This window comes from Poecilia formosa, unplaced genomic scaffold (genome assembly GCF_000485575.1).
Source record: "Poecilia formosa unplaced genomic scaffold, Poecilia_formosa-5.1.2 Scaffold1, whole genome shotgun sequence".
Lineage (NCBI taxonomy): Eukaryota > Metazoa > Chordata > Actinopteri > Cyprinodontiformes > Poeciliidae > Poecilia > Poecilia formosa.
In genome coordinates, this window is record NW_006799940.1 from 4880230 (window position 1) to 4904104 (window position 23875).

At 39.9% G+C, this 23875-nt stretch overlaps 2 protein-coding genes across 2 annotated transcripts in view; both read right to left on the reverse strand.

Annotated features, from left to right (window-relative positions):
• eva1aa (eva-1 homolog A, regulator of programmed cell death a) overlaps positions 1–3951 on the reverse strand; it is a 49790-nt gene extending 45839 nt beyond the window's left edge. The window contains exons 1-3 of the mRNA XM_007546642.2: positions 3727–3951; positions 2389–2512; positions 339–491 (exon numbers count right to left, since the gene is read on the reverse strand). Of these exons, the coding sequence (XP_007546704.1) occupies positions 339–491; positions 2389–2509 (274 nt within the window). The 5' untranslated portion in view covers positions 2510–2512; positions 3727–3951. The remainder of the gene's footprint in view (positions 1–338; positions 492–2388; positions 2513–3726) is intronic.
• A 3630-nt stretch (positions 3952–7581) lies between these two features.
• LOC103135227 (protein eva-1 homolog C-like) overlaps positions 7582–23875 on the reverse strand; it is a 31937-nt gene continuing 15643 nt past the window's right edge. Inside the window, exons 2-5 of the mRNA XM_007547853.2 lie at positions 16332–16555; positions 14991–15114; positions 12941–13093; positions 7582–7745 (exon numbers count right to left, since the gene is read on the reverse strand). Coding sequence (XP_007547915.1) covers positions 7582–7745; positions 12941–13093; positions 14991–15114; positions 16332–16555 — 665 coding nt within the window. The remainder of the gene's footprint in view (positions 7746–12940; positions 13094–14990; positions 15115–16331; positions 16556–23875) is intronic.

Here is a 23875-nt window from a genome sequence, read left to right on the forward strand (position 1 = left end):
AAAACATCAATTAAAGTTTCAAACACCAAAGTGAAAGGGAACTGATTCTTTTACATTTTGTCATACAGACATATCTTGGTTGTTGGAGTAGAGCAGCAGAAGACATTTTGAAAACTACTAACCACGCAACAAACAACAAAACTTGATATCTGATATAAAGACTAACAATGAACAAATCTGCAACAAAAAAAGCAGTTTTATCAACGGAACCTCGTATGAGCATTGTGTGCTGAATGACATCCACCAAAAGCTTTGCCATCCATTAGTGTGAAAAGAGAATTACCAAACAGCCTTAACTGTGGTGCATCACGAAAGCTGACACTGAGAATGTGACTCACCCACTGATGGGGGCCTCCGGTCGTGAGGGGGGCACTCCAGCGTGCCTTGTTGAGTTCGACCAAACATGGCGGAGTAAACAGAAATCTGCATGCCCTGTTTGCATTTGAGCCTCATCTGCTCCTCCTCACAGACAACCTTACTTTTATACTCATCTGTGGACAGGGAGAAGAAACAATCACACAAAGTTTCACAATTTTATTTATGTTTTCAGTTATCACTAAGATCTCCTCTAAAAATGTCCCAAAACAATAAAACGTCACGCAAATTGTGCTTCATAGGTTAAGCATATGTTCTGGTAACAGGAAACTGAGTTTTTAATTCCTCGAGAACAATGACATGCAGAGGGAAATTAATGAGTTAACGTGCCGAGCCACGCAGAGGAATTCCTCAGACACACCCAGCCAAAGTGACCTGTGACAGCAAGGAGCAGATCCACTGGCCTTGAAATGAAAACACAACGGCAGCTCCGTCTCCGTCCATGTGGGGAGTGGAACAGGAATGTCGGCTGAAGACGGCAGACAAAACGGACAGGATATTCCCTGGTGATGGATTCACTCTTGCTTTCTCTCCCTCTCTGTTTTTCTTCACTTGAGGTGCCCTCCATCCGACTTCCCTTTCAGAAGCAGTGACACCTGCCTGTCGCACCTCACCAACGCCCCATGTGGCCTTTCTTTCTTCCGCACAGAAGCCATTGGTTAAGTGACACCGAACAAAGAGCTGTTGATTGGCCCCGGCGTCCGGTGCAGAAAGAAAGAGTTGGGGAGGAAGGGGGCACCAGGAGGATCAGTGGATTATTGCTCACTTGTGGTCACTCTAGCGAGAAGTTTTACACAGCTCAGTGCAGCTTGGCTCAGCACAGCTCTTAGATTTGAATGGATGCTAAAATCTGGGTGGGATTACTGCACTGTTGAAGCTCACCTCTGAAGTGATACTCTTAACTTGCTGGCTCACAGGCTCACTGGTGATAATGGGAGAAAAACGCAAAGACTTTTTCTTTAAAAGTAAAAGAAGAGATCTCAACAGATACAGAAAGATTACATTACAGGGAAATTAACTGATAAAAAGGAGAGTGCTCTGCTGCTTTAGCAACCCCTTTTCTCATTTGTCTCAGTCAACAACAGCTGTCTTCAATATTATTGAGATTTTAGGTGATAAGTCAACACACACTGATGCATAATTCTGTAGTAGATGGCAAAACATGTATGGTTTTCAAAATTCTGAAGTCCATCAAAAGTAGCATCTATTCAGCACCTCCGAGTCAATACTTTGTAAAACCAATGTTTTGGGATATGCCTACCTTTGAACATCTGGAGTCACATTTTACTTTCCCTTGTTACTTGAAAAATACATAAAGCTTGGTCGGGTTGGGTGAACAGTGTCCCCGCAAATTAGACATACATCTGGACAATGGCAAGGCCACTTTGACACTTGAACTTGCTTTAATATAAACCACGCCATTTAATTTCCAACTTGCCTTGCAGAAAGGTGAACCTTTGTCATAGTCTCACATCATTTTAAGCTTCTAACAGAATCCTCTAACATGATGTCAAATTGCCAATTTTCATTCATGTTCTCCCAAACTTTGACTATCACCACAGCGTGTTACGTGTGGCCAGTTTGATGTGAAAAGTCATGCTTTATGTCACTCCTAGCCAGTATTTCTGCTGCATCTTTAAAAGTCACGAAAAGCAGCAAATGTAATTTTTATTTTTACTTGTGTTTTGCAGATATTACACTGGAGAGATTAAATTAAATTCAAATTCAAATGTATGCCCCATTTTTACTTTATTTTATTTTATTTTATTTTATTTTTTTATCAGTAAAAACTTTGTAAACGTCTCATAATTTTTCCTTCACCTTCCTGTCACTGCATTGTATTGATCTATCACATAAAATTCCAATAAAGCAAAGTGTGAAAAAGTTCAAAGGAGGCAAAGACGTTTTTCTTTTTTTTTTAAAAGCCCTCTCTGTACGGGTGACTTAAAAAAAAAAGGTCCAAGGGTCACATGGGAGGGACAAAAATGTCAGAGAAGGCGATGATGGACTTACTAGGTCTGCATTTGTACCAGACAATGAGGTATTTACTGCTGCCAGGACACTGGTCCATCCCAAACACACGGCTGTTGACAAGGACTTGACAGCTCCTTCTGTCTTGGCACTCGTCCAACATTTTCTAAAGAAGAAAAGTGACACAGAGCAGGAGAGAACCAAAGGCAGCTTTAGAGGGAGAACAATAAACAAAAATGATGGTGAAATCGGGACCCTGCAAACCTAAACCCACTTCAAACAGGCTGGCTATATCCATGGAAAGCCAAGGTAAGAAAAAACTTTGGGAAACTCCACTCTTGTAATTTCCTGGTATTGTTTTTAATGCTCTGGTTTCGTCATCTGCATCCCAGGTGAGAACATTCAACAGTATCCTAGATTTTTTTTTTTTCCCCCGCCCTCTGAGTTCCTCTGCACAGTGTGAGGTGACAGGGTAAACTTAGTCTGTTATCCAAATTTCTTTGTCAATGTGAGAATTTAGTAATGCAGTGAAATATGGATATATTTGGGAGAAATTTTATGTATGTCTCCCAATATACCAACTTTATGTTGTTGCCTAAAACAAAAAATATCCAGGAAAAAATTTATCATGTAGCAAGACAAAAATCTGTCATTGATTAAACATACAAAAAACTGGTGAATTATTCAAGAGTTAAATAAGTTCCTATTTTAGCTTCTTTGTAATGTTTTATCAATATCAAATAAAAATTATCCCATATTAAAAGACAAAAAAGTGTCCATTTTGACATTCAAGTAAGTTTAGAGAAAATAATTTTAAACAGCAATAAAAGATTGTATACACATTTAAACTGTGCAGATTTAGCCTTAACTTTATATATACTGCATTGGCTTAACAAGACATTTAAACAAAACAACAAACTCCAACGCAGTTATCTTTAAATCCAACCAAGAATGAAGCTAACAACTGAATGAATGCTTAACAATATGTGGTTGTGTCTGCGTTGCAAAGCGGTGGTTTTAGTCCCACTGCATCCTAATTTGGGAAAGGATGCTGAAGCAAAAACTCCATGAAATTGCATTGTGCCGTGGGAATACACAAGCCTCTTTCCCATTTAAAGTGGGTAATTTTGCGGAAAACACCCCAACAAAGCATTACATAATCAGTGGCTTCACAAAAAAAGTTACCCTTGTCCAATTTGACCACCTTGTGGGACACATTCTGCCACAGAAAGTTGGAGAAAAAGAACACGTTTGTTTACGTGCTAAAACGGGACTAACAGGTGAGCAATGCCATGGATGAAACTGGAATTTGTAAAAGAGCTAAATCAGAATTAGAAACTAAAGGACATTCCAGATTATCACTTTGTCCTGGTTATTTACCTGTAGCGCGGTGGACACCGAACAATGTCGATCATCCTCCTGGGAGTGGTAGGAGCTCAGGAGTGCCTGGTAAGTTTGAGGACACTGTCGAGGATCAGAGGGCCTTTTTCTACCGTAGAAAGCTGATTGGACAGTTATGGTGGTACGGAGGGGACAACGAACAGACAGGAACTCTCCGTCGCAGGCCTGTTCAGTGTAGTTCCTCAAAACTTTGGATAGGCCGCCTTTAAAACAGAGAGAAGCCAGCACAGATGCATTTTTACAAAACATTGCAAATGTTTTCTTGGATCTCCTCTACTTTAATCCTTTAAACTGCAACAAATAGAAAAATCAAACATAATTTGCAGCTCACTGAAAATGTATATTATATATATATATATATATATATATATATACCCTTTTAGCAATTTCATATTTGACAAGTGATGTTCACATATAAAATGTTTATTCTCCAGAAGTGCAACATAAAGAGGTTTGAAAACTGTTTAGTCATATGAACTAACAAATATGCATGTCATTTTACTAAAATGTGTGTCATATTTTGAGAATCATACATGCAATAATGTAGAGCAATAACATGTTTTTGCTAGTCTATTACAAAACGTTCCAAATAAATTACAGTGAAGTTGTAATGAGAAAAAAACGTCAGACTATTAATGTGTAATACTCTTGCAAGACACTGCAAAATAAGCCATGCACATTCTAATTTAAATGATCATTATTCAACAAACTAAATACATCTAACTGATCTAAAACTTCCTTTCATTCCAACTGCAAACACATTTAGCAAAAAGTCAATACACTCAAACTCACATAAACTCAACATGAACACAGCGCGATTCAATTATCCCTATTTGATCAGCAGTATAAAAGAGGAAGGAACACACACACACACACACACACACACACACGGTGTATCCAAACACACACAACAAAACACTTGAACAAGGCGCTCTCACACATACATTGGCCCCTTATCACCATGACCACAGTTAAAAGGAGGAAGGGAAACAGAGGAGACATTTGAGGGCTTGGAAAGGTCAGCCTCTCTCTAAAATAGAGATGCTTTTAGAAGTGGTCATTTCACCAACTAACAGATTTTTAGATGTGAAAATGGAAAAGGAGGGAATATGCAGTCAGNGTAAACCAATAAAATCACCTCCATTTTTATACGTAAAAGAAAAAAATAATTTTTAAAGTCAAACTCACATATAGATTTAGTAAATGCAGAAATATATATATTTTGGTTATCTTTAAAGCTACATGATTCAAATTCTTCTTCAATTAAATTTTGACATAAATCTTAGCAAAAATAAGAAGAGATAGGAGAACCAAATCATCAGCTTGATGTGTATCAGATAGAAAGATAAATGTAATCAAATAAAAGTAAGTGAAATTCTTCACTTATAACAAATTTCAGTCGCATTCAAAGTTGCAAACTCCTACTTCATATTCAGTTGTTACAATAACAGAACAGGAAAAAAGAAAACAGTCACTCTCCTTCAGTATTCATGTTTCTACTAGTGCACTAACTAGTACGTCAACCGCAGCAGCTCTAGGTGTAAACAAACACACTCAAACCCTCTCCTCATTCAGCTCAGCTCGCGGCACTACATCGATCTGTGTGTGTGTCCACATCAGAAAGCTTCCAGGAGCCCTAAATTGTCCAAAGGACACATGATCCAGCATCTGTGTGTGTTCGTGTGGGGAGACGAGGCAAAGGAATGGACGGACGGGTCTCTCATACATCATCACTAAGCACCTGCCATCTCCTCGTGAACCTCTCATCTGCAGCTCTCATCAACGGGGGAAGCGTGACTGCACAGATTAAGTCGACGTGAGCTTGAAAGGCGTTCACCCTGAAGCCGGCTAACTGTCCGTTTATCTAGCACAACGCTAGATAAATGAACAACCAATTGTGATTTACTGAAGCACCCCCAGTGGATTATTATTTTTTTTTGTGTGTGTGTGTGCTTCATTTCTTAATACAAACGGCGACAAAATAGCACAAAAGCGCGTCAGAACAGATAAAGTCAGAACAAACTCCTGCTGTGTGTCTAATGGGAGCGTGAATGGTTCCTGGTTTCGCATGGATGCCTCTCGGGCCTCTGTGGTTCACCTAAACCCCTTAAAACAACAGGAGGAAACGAGCCTTTGAAAGTGGACACTTGGCTGTCTCACTGTCTCCCCTGGTGGGCCTTAAATAGAGGATGGGGAAAAAAAAAAAGCCAAAGGTAAAGAGAAAAGGCTGGTTAAAACTCGGCTCACACGTCAACAGGCCGCAACAAATTACGGCGAAGGTCAGAGGTCAAATGTCACAGTCAGGAAGACCGCGAGGGCAATCTAGTAGATATGTATAGTGTCAATATAGGGAATTAAAAAAAAAAAAACTGCCTTTAACTATGCCATCCTGATTTATGACCAAGAAAAAGAACAATTTAAACCACATTAGTGGAAGCTAGAATTGTGTGTAATAAACTAATGTAATAACAAGTCATAATTTGTGCATTAAGGTAAGCAAGATGGCACCCTGTGGGAACCAGTAAGAAGATCCAGAAACAAGCTGTTCACCTCAGAGGTTACACAGTTCCCTCTGTCACCTCAAACACACAGACTCACATGCTCATTTGCATTGCAATGAATAAAGATGTCTGAAGCACTACTGGAAGACAAGAAATGGGGAAACGTCAATACAAATTTAACAGCTGTCCTAAGTTGTTTTGAAGATTTTAGTTTCGTAAATTATCGTCTTTCTCTCTCTCTCTCTCTTTCTCTCTCTCTCTCTCTCTCATTATTGAGGGATTTAGAAAATCTAAATCATTTAAGTAATTCTAACTGACCTAAAACGTGAGAAGCTTAACTTCTTCTGTGGACAGCGAGGGAAAAAAAAAAAGGTGCATGTGTCTTTTAACTCTTTTCTACGACCCACTCAATTGGCAGCAAACATTTCTTCGCAGAGTAACACATTTAGTGAAAATGACAGCTCACTTCACTGCCTCACTGCTGGTGACATTCTAAAAACTTTTAGATTACCTCGATGAGTGTAACTATTCAGGGAAGAGATTGACAGTACACGAGCAAGAACACAGCTTCAGAATCAGTGAATAAGTGCGGTTTTGACCTCTGACAGACTAATGCATGGCTAGTTGATAAAGCTTTTGATACGGGTGGCAAGAACAAATCGTAAGAAACCCTCCATTAACCTTTTTGAGATCTGGAGAAGGCGCACTTCAACTGGAGCCTCAGTTGGGGAATGAGGCTCCAAAGCTGACCTTTGTGGAAATAGGTGATACATTGCCAGAGCCGACCCTAAAGCATTTCCAAATGGTTGCCACAGGACATCCAAGGATGTCTTGAACATGCATGAAAAAGTCAAAGCAACACTGCAGGTATGTTTTTGACGAGGAAATTACATTATGAAATAATATAAAGCTAAAAGAAAAGTTGATTGTGCATAATATTCCGCCCTTTTAAAATGATTTTGTTGAACCATAATTCAAAAACAATGTCTGAGTTTCACTGGTTAATTTTAAGTAAGTTTTTGTTTATCACTTTTGTTCATTGCAAGTATTTCATCGTGGGCTTTTCGGTCGTCGAAGGAGGCTTGCTAACGATTTTGTCCGTGTGTGTAGTTCCAATCGCTCTGATTTCTGACAGGGTGCACTGCTCTCTAACACCTTAAGACAAAATTAGGGAAATGACAAGACCTGAACCTTATAATTCAAGATTTCTCTGCAGGTGATCATGCATATGTAAAGACACAATGTTTATGCTGCGTTTTTTTTTTTTTTTTTTTTTGTCCAGCTTTAATAAACATGTCTACGGTGACCCGCTGTTTTAATCAAAAGCAGCAGGTCATTCATTTTCCTCCAAAAGGGCTTGTTTAAGCTGGTATGCTACATTGAAAACATCCTCCCTGATGAGAGAGTTCCCCCTGACTGACAGCTCCCCATTAGCTGAAGCTTTGATTCTCTTCCTGGTGATTAGTGAGGCACAGGGCTCACCGAACACCGGCGGGTCTGCGGGGTTCAGAAAATGACGAAGACGTTGAGGTGCAGGAGGTTCAGAGAAACACATGCGTGCTTTGTCTTCTACCACAGTCGCACACACACACACACACACACACACACGCACACGCACACACACACACGCACACGCACAGAGTGATTAGTTTAAAAGGGTCTGTCCTGCAGGCTCTCATTAGTGGTATTAACATAGATTGACAAGGATACAGCATTATGCAGTCTCTTTTTATACACACACACAAACACAAGAAGGCATGTAAAGAAAAAAAAAAGAACTAGTGGCCTCTAACCTTTACCCTTAACAATTTCCCAAGATTGTGCTACCACCATTTTATCCTCAAAACAAAATAAGGACAGGACCATTGTACAGGCAAAGAAGGTCAAAAGCCAAGACAGGCAGAGGAGTTTCCAGGCAAAACACACCCATTTACACCCACATACTTTCAAATCAAGCAAGAGTCACATGCGAAACAATATTTTTTTCTGATTGCATCTACTAATAGAGTGAAATAACAAATCAGCTACAGCTCCATTTTATGTCCTCCCAAAGTTTCTGTTGCTACGACACCCTGTATCAGTAGTATCACAGTTTGCACCTTTAGCCATGTCCCACATCAAATGGAAACTTTTACCTTCCCACCTCATGTTACAAGTATCAATGCTGGATTGTGTACAAGCTTCCCCCACCTTCTTCTTGTTTTAACATGCTCCCATCTTTTCACATGATAACACACCAGAACAATAACATATCAAATACAACCTTGTGCCTACTGACGCTTAACGTTGCTTTCGCTTTGGAAAGGTATATACTGGTATATTTGTTTTTAGGATGGCCGTGAGTTAAACCTGCTTTCTGTTCAATAAAAAAAAAAAAGACCTCTTAACTGATACGGTGAGGAAACAGATATACAAACAGACACGCTCATATCAGTATATCCGCAGCAACTTCCAAAACACCCCTGTTTTTTCCACCTACACACACACCTTTCCTGGAATTTAAAAACAATGGCCGGAGAAGCCCGTCATACATCCCCGTCTCCTCTTTCACTCTGACTCACCTGCTTTCCACTACACACAGTGCTGCTTGAAAGGGAGGCTCAAAGTGAGCATTTGTGAAAATGCCTCAAACAAGCTAACAAATGGACATGAACTAACCACCTCGTTTAGTAGAAATGGTTGTAGTTGTGGTCCAGACTGAGAAAAGTGTCAAAAGCGTTCCTTAGAGATCTTGGTCCATATCGACATGATCATTTCATGCATTTTCTGCATATTTGCTTACTTCATGTCCATGATATAAATATCCTCTTCCACCACATCTCAAACTTGCTCAACTGGGTTCAGAACTGGAAACTGTGGAAAACACTGGAGTACAGTCAACTCATTGTCCAGTTCCACTAACTGGCTTGAGATGATTTGTGGGACAAGTTTCATTAACCTGCTGGGTGCATCTATCAGGAGATAGGTGCATTGTGATTCTAAAGAAATGAACATAATCATCAGCAGTACTCAGTTAGGCATGGGGGTTTAAGGCTAGGCGGAACCGCTGGTACAACCCCTGGCTCCGCCCCTGAGTACACCCACTCATGTCCATAAGCGATGGAAAAGAAAAACAGCCACACAGTGTGACGGGCTTATAGTATATGAAAAAGTTTGAATCATCAACAACTAAAATTATCCCCTAGATGTTCTTCATTTTCTTTTTATTGTTAGAAATAAAGTAATATGACCACAGATCTCACTTTCAAATTTCCACCAAATTCGCCTTTAAGAATTCTTTTCATCTTAAAAGTAACTGCGCTTTGCCTGAGAGAGCAATAAGCCTGGGTTTAAGTATTTTAAATATTTTCTTTGAAGCAGCCACTCAAAAGTGAAAGCAAAATGGTCTCCCCAAAGAGAGGGGGAAAAAATGTCTGAAATCCTGCATGCCAGGCATGGGGGCCTATTTAGATGTCAAGAGGTGTGTGTGATGTTAATGTTGCAGATGAGAGAGCAGAGCTGAGGCAAGCCCCTTTACTTTGAGGATTCTCCTTCACCACCAAAGGTTGCCAGTCGCTCCCTCACTCCCCCCAAAAACCAAGAAAAAAAGATGGGATCAAAGAGGCTTTAGTTATGTGCGCATGTTTCATGTACCTGCTTGCGTCTTTATCTTTTACATTTTTCAGGGCTCTAGATTTAACAAGCGGCCAGATGTATGATCTAAAAAGCAGTAAATTGCAGTCAATGTGCACACTTCAAGCACAGTGCCTTGCAAAAGTATTCACACTCCTTTGAACTTTTCCACGTTTTGTCGTGTGGGTGGAGGTGGAATAAATTGTCAGCAGGACCACTATTAGTCACGCATTCACAAATCAAGAATAAAGCAGGGTGAAAACTGGCGGTGGTAACATCATGTGACAGGGAGCTGGTCAGTGTTCATGGGAAGACGGACGGCGGACAATGCAGCCTGTAGTTTACTTGATCAAACGGAATAACGACCCAAAACATCCAAACAGAGCAAGAATAAAAGGTACCCTTGTCACAGTTCACACCTGATTCAAGATGAGAATCTGTGAATCACTTTCTACGTCTCCATGCATAATAAACAGCACACCTGGGCAGGTGCAGATATGGTGTGAACTCACCTCAGGCAACATTAAACTTACTAGGTCCATGTATTTTGGGAGACTGTCCTAAGCTCTGCTGTTGGCACACACATTTAAAAATTACTGTGGGTACAAAACAAACTTATGAAATCATTTAGAGTTACAAGAGGCACCATGCCACTTTGTGATCTAGAAAGAATTAATACTGCGTAACTAGGCTGTCACTTGAGGCAGCCTTATTTCCTGTTCCAGGTGACATGGCAGCCACATCAAAGGCAGAGATGACAGGGGAAATCCCATTACAGTACCACAAGTCTTTTTGAAACAGCCTCGGGAGATGGTTATGGATGGCTTGATTTCACAAGCACACACACACACACACACATAAACACACACACACGCACAGTGACTCAGTGTTAGAGAGAAAGACCTTGGTTTTCCTCTGCTCTATTGTGATTGGATTTTTCAGTGTTGGGAGCTACTGTATTTGGGTCTGAACTTGAAACCAAATCCTGAGGCGCCTAAAGTCGCCTGCTACCTGTTGCACATTTTCGGTCCACCTGTGCGAGGACCCCTTCAACGCAGCTATCAGTGCTCATGTATATACAAAAGGACATAGATACATGTAGACATTCCCACACAAAGCTGTTCTGTACATTTGTCTATGATGACTCGGTGAATGACGCCATTGTCAGGCTGTCAACGCTGAGCTGAGACCTTTGTCAGAAACTCATTATGTTAACCCCTACATCTAAAAATGGCCCCCAGCTTTCAGATCAAGGGAGATGTAGAAAAACAGGTGCATCCACACTAAAATCCTCTGTCATTATTTCCTCCAGTGCAATGACAAAAATAAAGGTGGAGCAAAGTAAATTAGCTAGTTAGCAATGAGACTTTGGGCCAATGCCACAGTAGCTGCACTAATACTCAGAGTAGGTCCCAGCTTCGAGTCATTAACATTCCTCTATAACAAGGACAAGTGTACATCTGAACATCCCAAGTGCTCAGATGCGCACATCCACTGCACAGTCTTGCATGTACGGGAATTCAATATGTCCCCTTTTCTACAGGCCAGAATGTGCACTTTGGATGACATTTGATCTGCATTCCACCCCAGTCCTCTGGCAGTGTTTGCATGTTTGACTGCGTCTTTCGTCATTCGCCCTGAGAGATGTTTTTTTTTTATTTATTTATCTGAAAACGCTTTCAAAACAAGTGTATAAAATGCAAGGTGGTATATTGTGTCAAAAGTTATTTTTAATCACCCAGAAATTGCAGGGCAGGTATAAACAGGTTTAAATAGCTGGTGCAGGATGTTTCCTCAAGATCATTTGAAGCTAGTGGCATCATAGGAAATTATGAGGCCTTAAGAAACCACAAGAACCCCGTTCAGGAAATATCTTCTTAGTTGAAAGAAGTTAATGAAGGGAATATTCAACAGGCACTTTGTTTTGTAGTTAAAAGAAGTTCAAGTTCTGACATGTTAAATTCATTGAAATCATTGGATTTTCCATTTAGGAATGATGTCTTGTACTTTTGTTTTACACAAGGCTGCCAAAGGATGCTATTGGCAATTCCCAAAACAGTAATTGTAAGAGTAAAAAGAAAACATGTATGACAAAATAAGCTGGGCAGTTAAGGAGATTGAAGGACATAGGTCCGATAGTATTCACAGCTCGTCTCTTCATGTGTTTATTTCTCCCATGATCTCAAATTAACCCAAAAGTGTTGTTGTGAAGAAAGAGGGTCACCACTAAACTCTACTAAACTGTACAAATACTGCATAAATGTTGCACTTTTATGTTAATATAAATTAAGACTGGTTTAGTCTTACAGTAGCGAAACTTAATTTTAAAACTCTATAGGACTAGTTGAGAACACAGCAGCAAGAATCTTCCTCCAGATGGGTTTGGTTTATTTTCTTCCTGTTTGCTCTAGGTTCTAGTTTTTCTAGGTTTTCAATAGAGACAAGCATGACCTTTCATGATAGATGGAAGGGTAACAGACATCTTGCTAATGAGATGAAGTTTCATGACCAATTTCACTGAGAACATCAACACATATTGGCCAGTAAAATGAATGGTTAGCGACAACGACCTGCGGTGGTGTCGTTGTGAGTCTTTAACATCACCACTGATAAATTTTGACCCACAATCCTCTGCGAAAAATGACGAAACCTTTTACAAATGAGAGCATTTTGGAGGGAAACTGCATAATGCTAAAATGATGTTCCAATACTATGCTATCAAAGAAGAAGAAGAAGAAAAAAAAAACATCAATTAAAGTTTCAAACACCAAAGTGAAAGGGAACTGATTCTTTTACATTTTGTCATACAGACATATCTTGGTTGTTGGAGTAGAGCAGCAGAAGACATTTTGAAAACTACTAACCACGCAACAAACAACAAAACTTGATATCTGATATAAAGACTAACAATGAACAAATCTGCAACAAAAAAAGCAGTTTTATCAACGGAACCTCGTATGAGCATTGTGTGCTGAATGACATCCACCAAAAGCTTTGCCATCCATTAGTGTGAAAAGAGAATTACCAAACAGCCTTAACTGTGGTGCATCACGAAAGCTGACACTGAGAATGTGACTCACCCACTGATGGGGGCCTCCGGTCGTGAGGGGGGCACTCCAGCGTGCCTTGTTGAGTTCGACCAAACATGGCGGAGTAAACAGAAATCTGCATGCCCTGTTTGCATTTGAGCCTCATCTGCTCCTCCTCACAGACAACCTTACTTTTATACTCATCTGTGGACAGGGAGAAGAAACAATCACACAAAGTTTCACAATTTTATTTATGTTTTCAGTTATCACTAAGATCTCCTCTAAAAATGTCCCAAAACAATAAAACGTCACGCAAATTGTGCTTCATAGGTTAAGCATATGTTCTGGTAACAGGAAACTGAGTTTTTAATTCCTCGAGAACAATGACATGCAGAGGGAAATTAATGAGTTAACGTGCCGAGCCACGCAGAGGAATTCCTCAGACACACCCAGCCAAAGTGACCTGTGACAGCAAGGAGCAGATCCACTGGCCTTGAAATGAAAACACAACGGCAGCTCCGTCTCCGTCCATGTGGGGAGTGGAACAGGAATGTCGGCTGAAGACGGCAGACAAAACGGACAGGATATTCCCTGGTGATGGATTCACTCTTGCTTTCTCTCCCTCTCTGTTTTTCTTCACTTGAGGTGCCCTCCATCCGACTTCCCTTTCAGAAGCAGTGACACCTGCCTGTCGCACCTCACCAACGCCCCATGTGGCCTTTCTTTCTTCCGCACAGAAGCCATTGGTTAAGTGACACCGAACAAAGAGCTGTTGATTGGCCCCGGCGTCCGGTGCAGAAAGAAAGAGTTGGGGAGGAAGGGGGCACCAGGAGGATCAGTGGATTATTGCTCACTTGTGGTCACTCTAGCGAGAAGTTTTACACAGCTCAGTGCAGCTTGGCTCAGCACAGCTCTTAGATTTGAATGGATGCTAAAATCTGGGTGGGATTACTGCACTGTTGAAGCTCACCTCTGAAGTGATACTCTTAACTTGCTGGCTCACAGGCTCACTGGTGATAATGGGAGAAAAACGCAAAGACTTTTTCTTTAAAAGTAAAAGAAGAGATCTCAACAGATACAGAAAGATTACATTACAGGGAAATTAACTGATAAAAAGGAGAGTGCTCTGCTGCTTTAGCAACCCCTTTTCTCATTTGTCTCAGTCAACAACAGCTGTCTTCAATATTATTGAGATTTTAGGTGATAAGTCAACACACACTGATGCATAATTCTGTAGTAGATGGCAAAACATGTATGGTTTTCAAAATTCTGAAGTCCATCAAAAGTAGCATCTATTCAGCACCTCCGAGTCAATACTTTGTAAAACCAATGTTTTGGGATATGCCTACCTTTGAACATCTGGAGTCACATTTTACTTTCCCTTGTTACTTGAAAAATACATAAAGCTTGGTCGGGTTGGGTGAACAGTGTCCCCGCAAATTAGACATACATCTGGACAATGGCAAGGCCACTTTGACACTTGAACTTGCTTTAATATAAACCACGCCATTTAATTTCCAACTTGCCTTGCAGAAAGGTGAACCTTTGTCATAGTCTCACATCATTTTAAGCTTCTAACAGAATCCTCTAACATGATGTCAAATTGCCAATTTTCATTCATGTTCTCCCAAACTTTGACTATCACCACAGCGTGTTACGTGTGGCCAGTTTGATGTGAAAAGTCATGCTTTATGTCACTCCTAGCCAGTATTTCTGCTGCATCTTTAAAAGTCACGAAAAGCAGCAAATGTAATTTTTATTTTTACTTGTGTTTTGCAGATATTACACTGGAGAGATTAAATTAAATTCAAATTCAAATGTATGCCCCATTTTTACTTTATTTTATTTTATTTTATTTTATTTTTTTATCAGTAAAAACTTTGTAAACGTCTCATAATTTTTCCTTCACCTTCCTGTCACTGCATTGTATTGATCTATCACATAAAATTCCAATAAAGCAAAGTGTGAAAAAGTTCAAAGGAGGCAAAGACGTTTTTCTTTTTTTTTTAAAAGCCCTCTCTGTACGGGTGACTTAAAAAAAAAAGGTCCAAGGGTCACATGGGAGGGACAAAAATGTCAGAGAAGGCGATGATGGACTTACTAGGTCTGCATTTGTACCAGACAATGAGGTATTTACTGCTGCCAGGACACTGGTCCATCCCAAACACACGGCTGTTGACAAGGACTTGACAGCTCCTTCTGTCTTGGCACTCGTCCAACATTTTCTAAAGAAGAAAAGTGACACAGAGCAGGAGAGAACCAAAGGCAGCTTTAGAGGGAGAACAATAAACAAAAATGATGGTGAAATCGGGACCCTGCAAACCTAAACCCACTTCAAACAGGCTGGCTATATCCATGGAAAGCCAAGGTAAGAAAAAACTTTGGGAAACTCCACTCTTGTAATTTCCTGGTATTGTTTTTAATGCTCTGGTTTCGTCATCTGCATCCCAGGTGAGAACATTCAACAGTATCCTAGATTTTTTTTTTTTCCCCCGCCCTCTGAGTTCCTCTGCACAGTGTGAGGTGACAGGGTAAACTTAGTCTGTTATCCAAATTTCTTTGTCAATGTGAGAATTTAGTAATGCAGTGAAATATGGATATATTTGGGAGAAATTTTATGTATGTCTCCCAATATACCAACTTTATGTTGTTGCCTAAAACAAAAAATATCCAGGAAAAAATTTATCATGTAGCAAGACAAAAATCTGTCATTGATTAAACATACAAAAAACTGGTGAATTATTCAAGAGTTAAATAAGTTCCTATTTTAGCTTCTTTGTAATGTTTTATCAATATCAAATAAAAATTATCCCATATTAAAAGACAAAAAAGTGTCCATTTTGACATTCAAGTAAGTTTAGAGAAAATAATTTTAAACAGCAATAAAAGATTGTATACACATTTAAACTGTGCAGATTTAGCCTTAACTTTATATATACTGCATTGGCTTAACAAGACATTTAAACAAAACAACAAACTCCAACGCAGTTATCTTTAAATCCAACCAAGAATGAAGCTAACAACTGAATGAATGCTTAACAATATGTGGTTGTGTCTGCGTTGCAAAGCGGTGGTTTTAGTCCCACCGCATCCTAATTTGGGAAAGGATGCTGAAGCAAAAACTCCATGAAATCGCATTGTGCCGTGGGAATACACAAGCCTCTTTCCCATTTAAAGTGGGTAATTTTGCGGAAAACACCCCAACAAAGCATTACATAATCAGTGGCTTCACAAAAAAAGTTACCCTTGTCCAATTTGACCACCTTGTGGGACACATTCTGCCACAGAAAGTTGGAGAAAAAGAACACGTTTGTTTACGTGCTAAAACGGGACTAACAGGTGAGCAATGCCATGGATGAAACTGGAATTTGTAAAAGAGCTAAATCAGAATTAGAAACTAAAGAAGGACATTACAGATTATCACTTTGTCCTGGTTATTTACCTGTAGCGCGGTGGACACCGAACAATGTCGATCATCCTCCTGGGAGTGGTAGGAGCTCAGGAGTGCCTGGTAAGTTTGAGGACACTGTCGAGGATCAGAGGGCCTTTTTCTACCGTAGAAAGCTGATTGGACAGTTATGGTGGTACGGAGGGGACAACGAACAGACAGGAACTCTCCGTCGCAGGCCTGTTCAGTGTAGTTCCTCAAAACTTTGGATAGGCCGCCTTTAAAACAGAGAGAAGCCAGCACAGATGCATTTTTATGAAACATTGCAAATGTTTTCTTGGATCTCCTCTACTTTAATCCTTTAAACTGCAACAAATAGAAAAATCAAACATAATTTGCAGCTCACTGAAAATGTATATTATATATATATATATATATATATATATATACCCTTTTAGCAATTTCATATTTGACAAGTGATGTTCACATATAAAATGTTTATTCTCCAGAAGTGCAACATAAAGAGGTTTGAAAACTGTTTAGTCATATGAACTAACAAATATGCATGTCATTTTACTAAAATGTGTGTCATATTTTGAGAGTCATACATGCAATAATGTAGAGCAATAACATGTTTTTGCTAGTCTATTACAAAACGTTCCAAATAAATTACAGTGAAGTTGTAATGAGAAAAAAACGTCAGACTATTAATGTGTAATACTCTTGCAAGACACTGCAAAATAAGCCATGCACATTCTAATTTAAATGATCATTATTCAACAAACTAAATACATCTAACTGATCTAAAACTTCCTTTCATTCCAACTGCAAACACATTTAGCAAAAAGTCAATACACTCAAACTCACATAAACTCAACATGAACACAGCGCGATTCAATTATCCCTATTTGATCAGCAGTATAAAAGAGGAAGGAACACACACACACACACACACACACACACACGGTGTATCCAAACACACACAACAAAACACTTGAACAAGGCGCTCTCACACATACATTGGCCCCTTATCACCATGACCACAGTTAAAAGGAGGAAGGGAAACAGAGGAGACATTTGAGGGCTTGGAAAGGTCAGCCTCTCTCTAAAATAGAGATGCTTTTAGAAGTGGTCATTTCACCAACTAACAGATTTTTAGACGTGAAAATGGAAAAGGAGGGAATATGCAGTCAGTATTTATGTGGGAATGATTTGTATAACACCTATCAAGTTATTAAAAGTTCAAGCCCCCCCAAAAAAAACAACAGTACCTGCCTTTGTTATATATATTATTTCCGATACTTGTAGGAACTGTCTATCTAATTCAAATTAACATTAACATTATCTCAAGTTAAAGGCTGTCTGAGCAGCACTTATGTGACTTGGACATTTCATCAAGACATCATTTCTCAAATTGTGATTGTTTTAATGATTTGGGCTTTGCTGGTCCACCCCCTCCACCTCCACCCACTACGATCTCCCACAACTGCATACACCCCCTGTCTACTTCTTGCCACATTCCAGAGTGAGAGGGAACTTGGCATTCCCCCTGGCAGCAGGACCACACACACACACTCACACACACACGCAGGCGTACACACACATAAAGAAACAAAACATCAACACAAACAATGTGGTCAGGACAAGCCTGTTTGGCTCCTGAATATGGGACCTCTGGTGATGTTGTAACAGTATCGCATTATCCGAAGCTGGTTCCTGGCAGAGCCCCCTATCGTGCTATAACAGCGCATTTGTGTAACCAAGGAAACAGACAGGGTTAGGAAGGCAGCGAAACAGACTTGGATTAAGATAGCTTAGAGAAATTGCCATTTGGAGGTTTCTTCAAAGAGGCGTCCTTGTGCAACAGTTTCTTCACTATAACCGCTGTGATGGGCCTTACTCCACCCCAGAAAGGGGGGGCAGGGAGGGAAGAAAAAACAAACAGATTATCTCAAAAGAACCCTCAGGTGCTTTCTTAAGACTCCAAGTTGTCTCTTTTTCCCCTCCTGCTATTTCAGGAACATACCTATTGTTCGTCCTCCTTCTACCTGTTGAATGAGGGCTGCTTTAAAGACCAGCAAACTGGGCGGCTGTATGGACACCACGGCCAATGACAGGTGTCCCTCAAAGGCAGACAGCTTAACAATAATGGAGGAACACCCAGGCATCTTCCTCCTCCCGTTCCCTCCGCCCTTTTCTTTTCATGTGGCTTCAAACTACTTCTTTAACTAGATCTCTGCCCTTTACCCCTAACAAAAGCTGTCACGCTATTTTGTCTACAGGTTTGTTTGTTCGGCCATTAAAAGACAGGAGGCTGCGGTGGAGAAGCTGCTCTTGTACAAACAGGTCACTTTTGTCTGAGCTCTTTGTTGATATTAACATGTTTAATCTCAATAGAGGGACCACTTGGATCTATTATAAACAAAGACAGACGAAGCTGCACCTGCCTTTTGTGTCTTAAGGCCCAACCGAGACGGGACCTTTTCCTGTGACGCAATTAAACCTGTCAGTCGGGTGTTCAGCTCACAGACCGTATAACTGGACCTTTAGCTTCTCATTTGTGGTCATGTGAGGACCCTTAAGTCTGACCCGGTGAGGGAGGAGGTCAGGTATGATGGAGATTAGTGACGAGTTACTGTGTTGTGTCAACAAGACAGAGAAGGAAGCTGCTGTGAGAAGTTTTCCTTCAAGCTCGCAGCTTTCCCACAACGTCACCTGTCTCGCCTTTCAGGTCAGCCGGGCTTTGACTAATTCAGTTTGTGGTCCAGGTTCATTCAGATTGTTGTCTTTGCTCATAATGAGTCTGCCAAGCCCGTAGAGAGAGAGAGAGAGAGAGAGAGAAACGTGGGTTTGACAACACTCTTGGCCCAGGTGGAGAGTCTAGTTTTCTGTTTGAAAGATGCAGTCTCTTCCTATTGGCTATCGCCTCAGTGCATGAACAATAGCAGCAGCTTTAGGTATAACTGGCATGTTGTTACAGTGTTAGCTTACACAGAATCTTATTGAAGAGCTTAGGCTTTTAACTCAGTTTATTATGTAAAGTAAACCTTCTTGCCCCCAGTACTAATGTATTACTCTGGTGAATATTAACAGATTAAAACCTGATATAATGCCACAAATATGGGTATTTACATTCACACTTAGAGATATTCAACAGGCTGCAGAAACTACAAGATTAGGCGGAAAAGTCCAAGTGCAGTGCCAGGCGATAATATTCATACCCCTCAAACGTCTTTTAAAATGTTGTCACAGTACAGTCACAAAATATAACATATTGTGAAGTAGAAAGTGATTTGTATATGGTCTTCAAAATTTTTAACAAACAATAATAATCTGAAATGTGTGGCATGCATTCCACACATGGTTTAAGTAGCATATAAGTGTGTGTTGAATCGTAAAAAGAAATCTGAATAAGTTCAGAGGGTACGAATACTTTTCCAAGGCACAACATATCATTAACTATACTTCAAAACATTTAAAAGCCATGAAATCCTTTCGTTTTTGCGAGAGCAACAAAAAAAACCAAAGCCTGCATTACGTACCATCATGCCACATTTAAGCATTTACAGCTTCATAAATTTATTGGGATTATTTTAAGCAAATTATAGCCATTAAACCATGAAAGGTTCCAAGACGCTGTGCTGCAGGCTTGCTGTGGGAGAAAGAATTCCCTTCAAGTGGTAACTTATAGGAAGCATTACCACTCAAAGAAAGACACATGCCACAGTTTTAGAGAGATGGGGGATGAAAAGTAAAACTTATACCACTTTATCATGGCAGAAAATGGCTCAAACAAGCATGTAGGTGACTGCCTGAAAACTGAATTTAAAATCCCTAAAAGAGACATTAAGACACTGAAAGAATAAAAAAAATGGCATCTGCATTTGTAAAGATAATGACAAAACTTTCTAAAAGTCACAACTTTAAACCTTGAAGTAGCTACTTTTCTTAACTCAGAAGGCTGAACACACTGTAGCATCAAAACAATACATGCATCTTTTAGACGTCACATGAATTTTCCATCATTAAACCACAAGCTCAAAAGTGAAGAACCAAAGTTTCCACTATTACCACAACAGTAACACGTTTTCAAATGATAATGACAAATACCGAATGCCTGTCTACAGAGACAGAGTACAGTGCGTACAGTAAAGCTCTCCAGATTGAAGGCTAAAAAATGCATTCCTAAAATACACAACATTCTTCTCCTTACAATAAATTAGTCTTGCTCTTACAGTCACGCCTTGGATTAGCCTACTTTCTAGTTAATCACACTATGGGGCAAAGAAAGCACAGGGGGGGGGAGGGGGGATTCTGCAAAAAATGGATACTTCACTCAGAGCCCTTTTAAGATGCGGTGAAGCCCAGTAGGATTTTGATAAGAATCTGAATGTGCATGGGAAATATTCTGCAGCTTCAAATTGTGGGACAAGTCTTAAAAAAATTTGGTGGAAGAAAGTAATGTTTTAAAATTGGGGAAATAACCTAAACGATGTTCTTGAGGATGTGCTTAAAAATTCTAATTCAAGACGTTTTACAAGCATGTATTGTCAATATTTCATACTGCAGCATTTAACATTTAGGAAAATTGGCCCAAAGCTTCATCTATGTCAGCATTTTATGCTTGCACATCTTTTACAGCTAAAACCTATGAAAATGAAACCACCTGTTTGATCAGAACAACAGTGGAATTTTGTTTTGGGGTCCTATGTTCAAACACAGAGGTAATCTTAAGTATAACCAAGGTCACAGGCTAACAATTAATTTTTCATCTGTGTTTTGGACTAGTGCCATTCAAGTCCAATCCTCATGTGCCAGTGACACAGGTTTCTGATGTCATGTTTCAACACTGAGGTGTTACAAAAGAATAATGACAATGTAATTAAAATACACAAGTAAGGGCACATTGCCATTGTACCACCACTATGGTCATTTAGTGGTTCTGCAGCAAATTCAGTTCATACTAGCTAAAAAAAAGAAACATAATAGTTCAATCCATTCTGGAATGGATTGAAAAATTTGACCCAAACAGAATCTAAAAATATTTATGCTTCAATAAGGAAAACTAAGTTCAACGTTTCTGCACTCCAAGAGATTCTTACACAACAAAATGTAGTGGAGGGCTATAAAAGTGGATTTTCTTTATGTCCCCTTTAAACCTTTAAATGTGGACTGGACAACATAAAACAGAACTTCAGGGGAATTTGGACGCACACAAGTCATCAATCTAAATTCCACTTCACAGCTTTGCAGTTTAACAATCTCTACTTTGATATTAGCAGATGTGTCCAGACAGTCCCCTTTTAGAGTTTGCACACATAATTTTCGTGGTTTGATGTCTAAAAGCAAGTCAAGTGCAACCAAACAGGTATATCACGTATTGTGTGCCAGTATGCTCAGTGCATGATCTGTTTCACTTGAATAGAGGAGTTTCCAGCTGGACCCAGTCCTCCCTTCAAACGACTGTAGTGAGACTAGAATCTGGGAAGATTGGAGTCATTAAAACTGGAGACACAAACACAAACAACCCTGTTGCACAATCCGATGATTCCCCTGTGCCAACACAGACAGTTAAGCAGACACTCATAAATAAGCCAGCAGGATCACACAGAAGCAATCAGACATCAAACAGCTCTGCATAAATAACTTCTAACCCTGCCTCTGCCCCTACTTTGTCTGAAAGCTGCTCATTGATTATTTTCATGATGTATGAAACCAAGAGAAGCAGCTTGCAAGGCCTGGACTTGTAGACTGGACTCACTGTACAGTGAATTTTATGTCTGAAATATATTTAAAAGAACATAATGAGAAAGATTGGGAAGGAAAAGGAAAAAAAAAAGAAACAGGATCCACAAGTATACTAATATGATAGTAAAGCAGCATAATATTGACAAGTTATAGGTATGTATCTTTAGGAACAAAATGATAAGTGAATAGGATCAACAGATTAAATATGCCCAATATAAAGTAAAATCAATACCTTGCAGGTCAAAAACAACCACTCTTTTTGTTATTCACAAGCTCTTAAGTCAGTGAAACTACATCTAGATTTTTCAATCATTGCAAAGACTTAGTGAATTGTACTGGGCATGGCAAATGCCAACCTGGGTTGAAACTGGGCTCTTGGTCAATTTGCACCTTTGCCAATTTGCACTTCATTTTGCACAAATGCATTGCGCTTTTATCTATTCTTACTTCCATTTAATACCCATGCTTTATACACCTCCTGTCCACATGTTTTTTTTTATATGATTGCAACAGAACCTCCCACACCAGAAGGTACCATCTGGTACCCAAAAGGTCATTGGCAAAACATGCAAAGATACAAAATAGTGAAAGGGCAAAATAACCCGCAACCCTCATAAGTAACTCTAAGTCTGTTGTGACGAAAAGAGTTGAGCCAAAAGGCGAGCTTGATGATTTACTACACTTTAAATGTTACAATGATACTTATATTTGCGTGTTGCCTGAAAGAATGAGACCCAGTACAAACACGAAAGTTAGTGTCCTCTATGGAGTGGTTCTCGATACCCTAAAGGACAGATTTAGGAGACTGGCTTATTGGTGGAGGTCAGAGTACTAGAGTCATTACAGCAAAGTACTAAACGGAGCCAGTTAATGTGATTTAAGCATGGAAGGAATGGATGCCTCCTGGAGACGTCTTAAGGGAAAGCCTAGTACTGCAACGGGGCATCAAAGGACACATTCTAGCTCGATGATCACAGAATAAGCCTAAATGTTTTTCCTTACACACATTAGGCAATCTCAACAAACAAAAAGGGAAGTTCTACTTGTGGGTCTGTTGCCTAAACTCTCCCCGAGGGGTAAATAGGTATAAAACATCTGCTGGCTTACAGTTGTCAGCACAGCTTGACAGTGGCTGCAAAGTCTCCCTTAGGGAATCCTCAAGCATTGGTCCCACCCAAGCCCACTCATGACCTCTTTTAGCACGTGCCTTTCCTGGTGACCTCTGAGGGCCAAAGGGTAGCCAGGAGAGGGGACATGTTGCTCTGAGTTTCTGAGTATGTGTGCCGTGGGTTTCTTATCATTGGTGGGTGGCGGCTGTGGAGATGAAGGGTGAAAAGCAAGAGACAGAAAGGTTTCAGGAACACCCCTGCATGTCCAGACGCCCACAGACGGAGTCTAATGGAGGGGCAGACACACAGATTGAGAGAGGGGCCAAGAGGAGGACACATAAGTCATTTTAATGGTCATTTTTATAGCCTGGGAGAAGTGGGTGGAAACCAGACTGTCCGTTATTAACTGGAGCTCCAGCTTTTATTGTTGCAAAGTGAACGACAGATGGAGTCTTTCTCAATCATTCAAAGTGGATCGTGTTTAAGAGTCTAAACAGCATAAATCTGTGCCGTAAACCATATAAGTCTTAGCAAGACATTGTCCAAAACTTGTGCATTACAGTTGATAAAGTTGAACAATAATAACTCCAGAAATATTGTTTTCAACTAAACTTTACATTAAGAAGACAATTTTAATAACTCAACGACTAAGTGAACCTGTGATTTCAAACCTCGACGAATAACGACACAGAATGAAAAATGAAAATGGACAGTGCCATCCATCCATCCATCCATCCATCC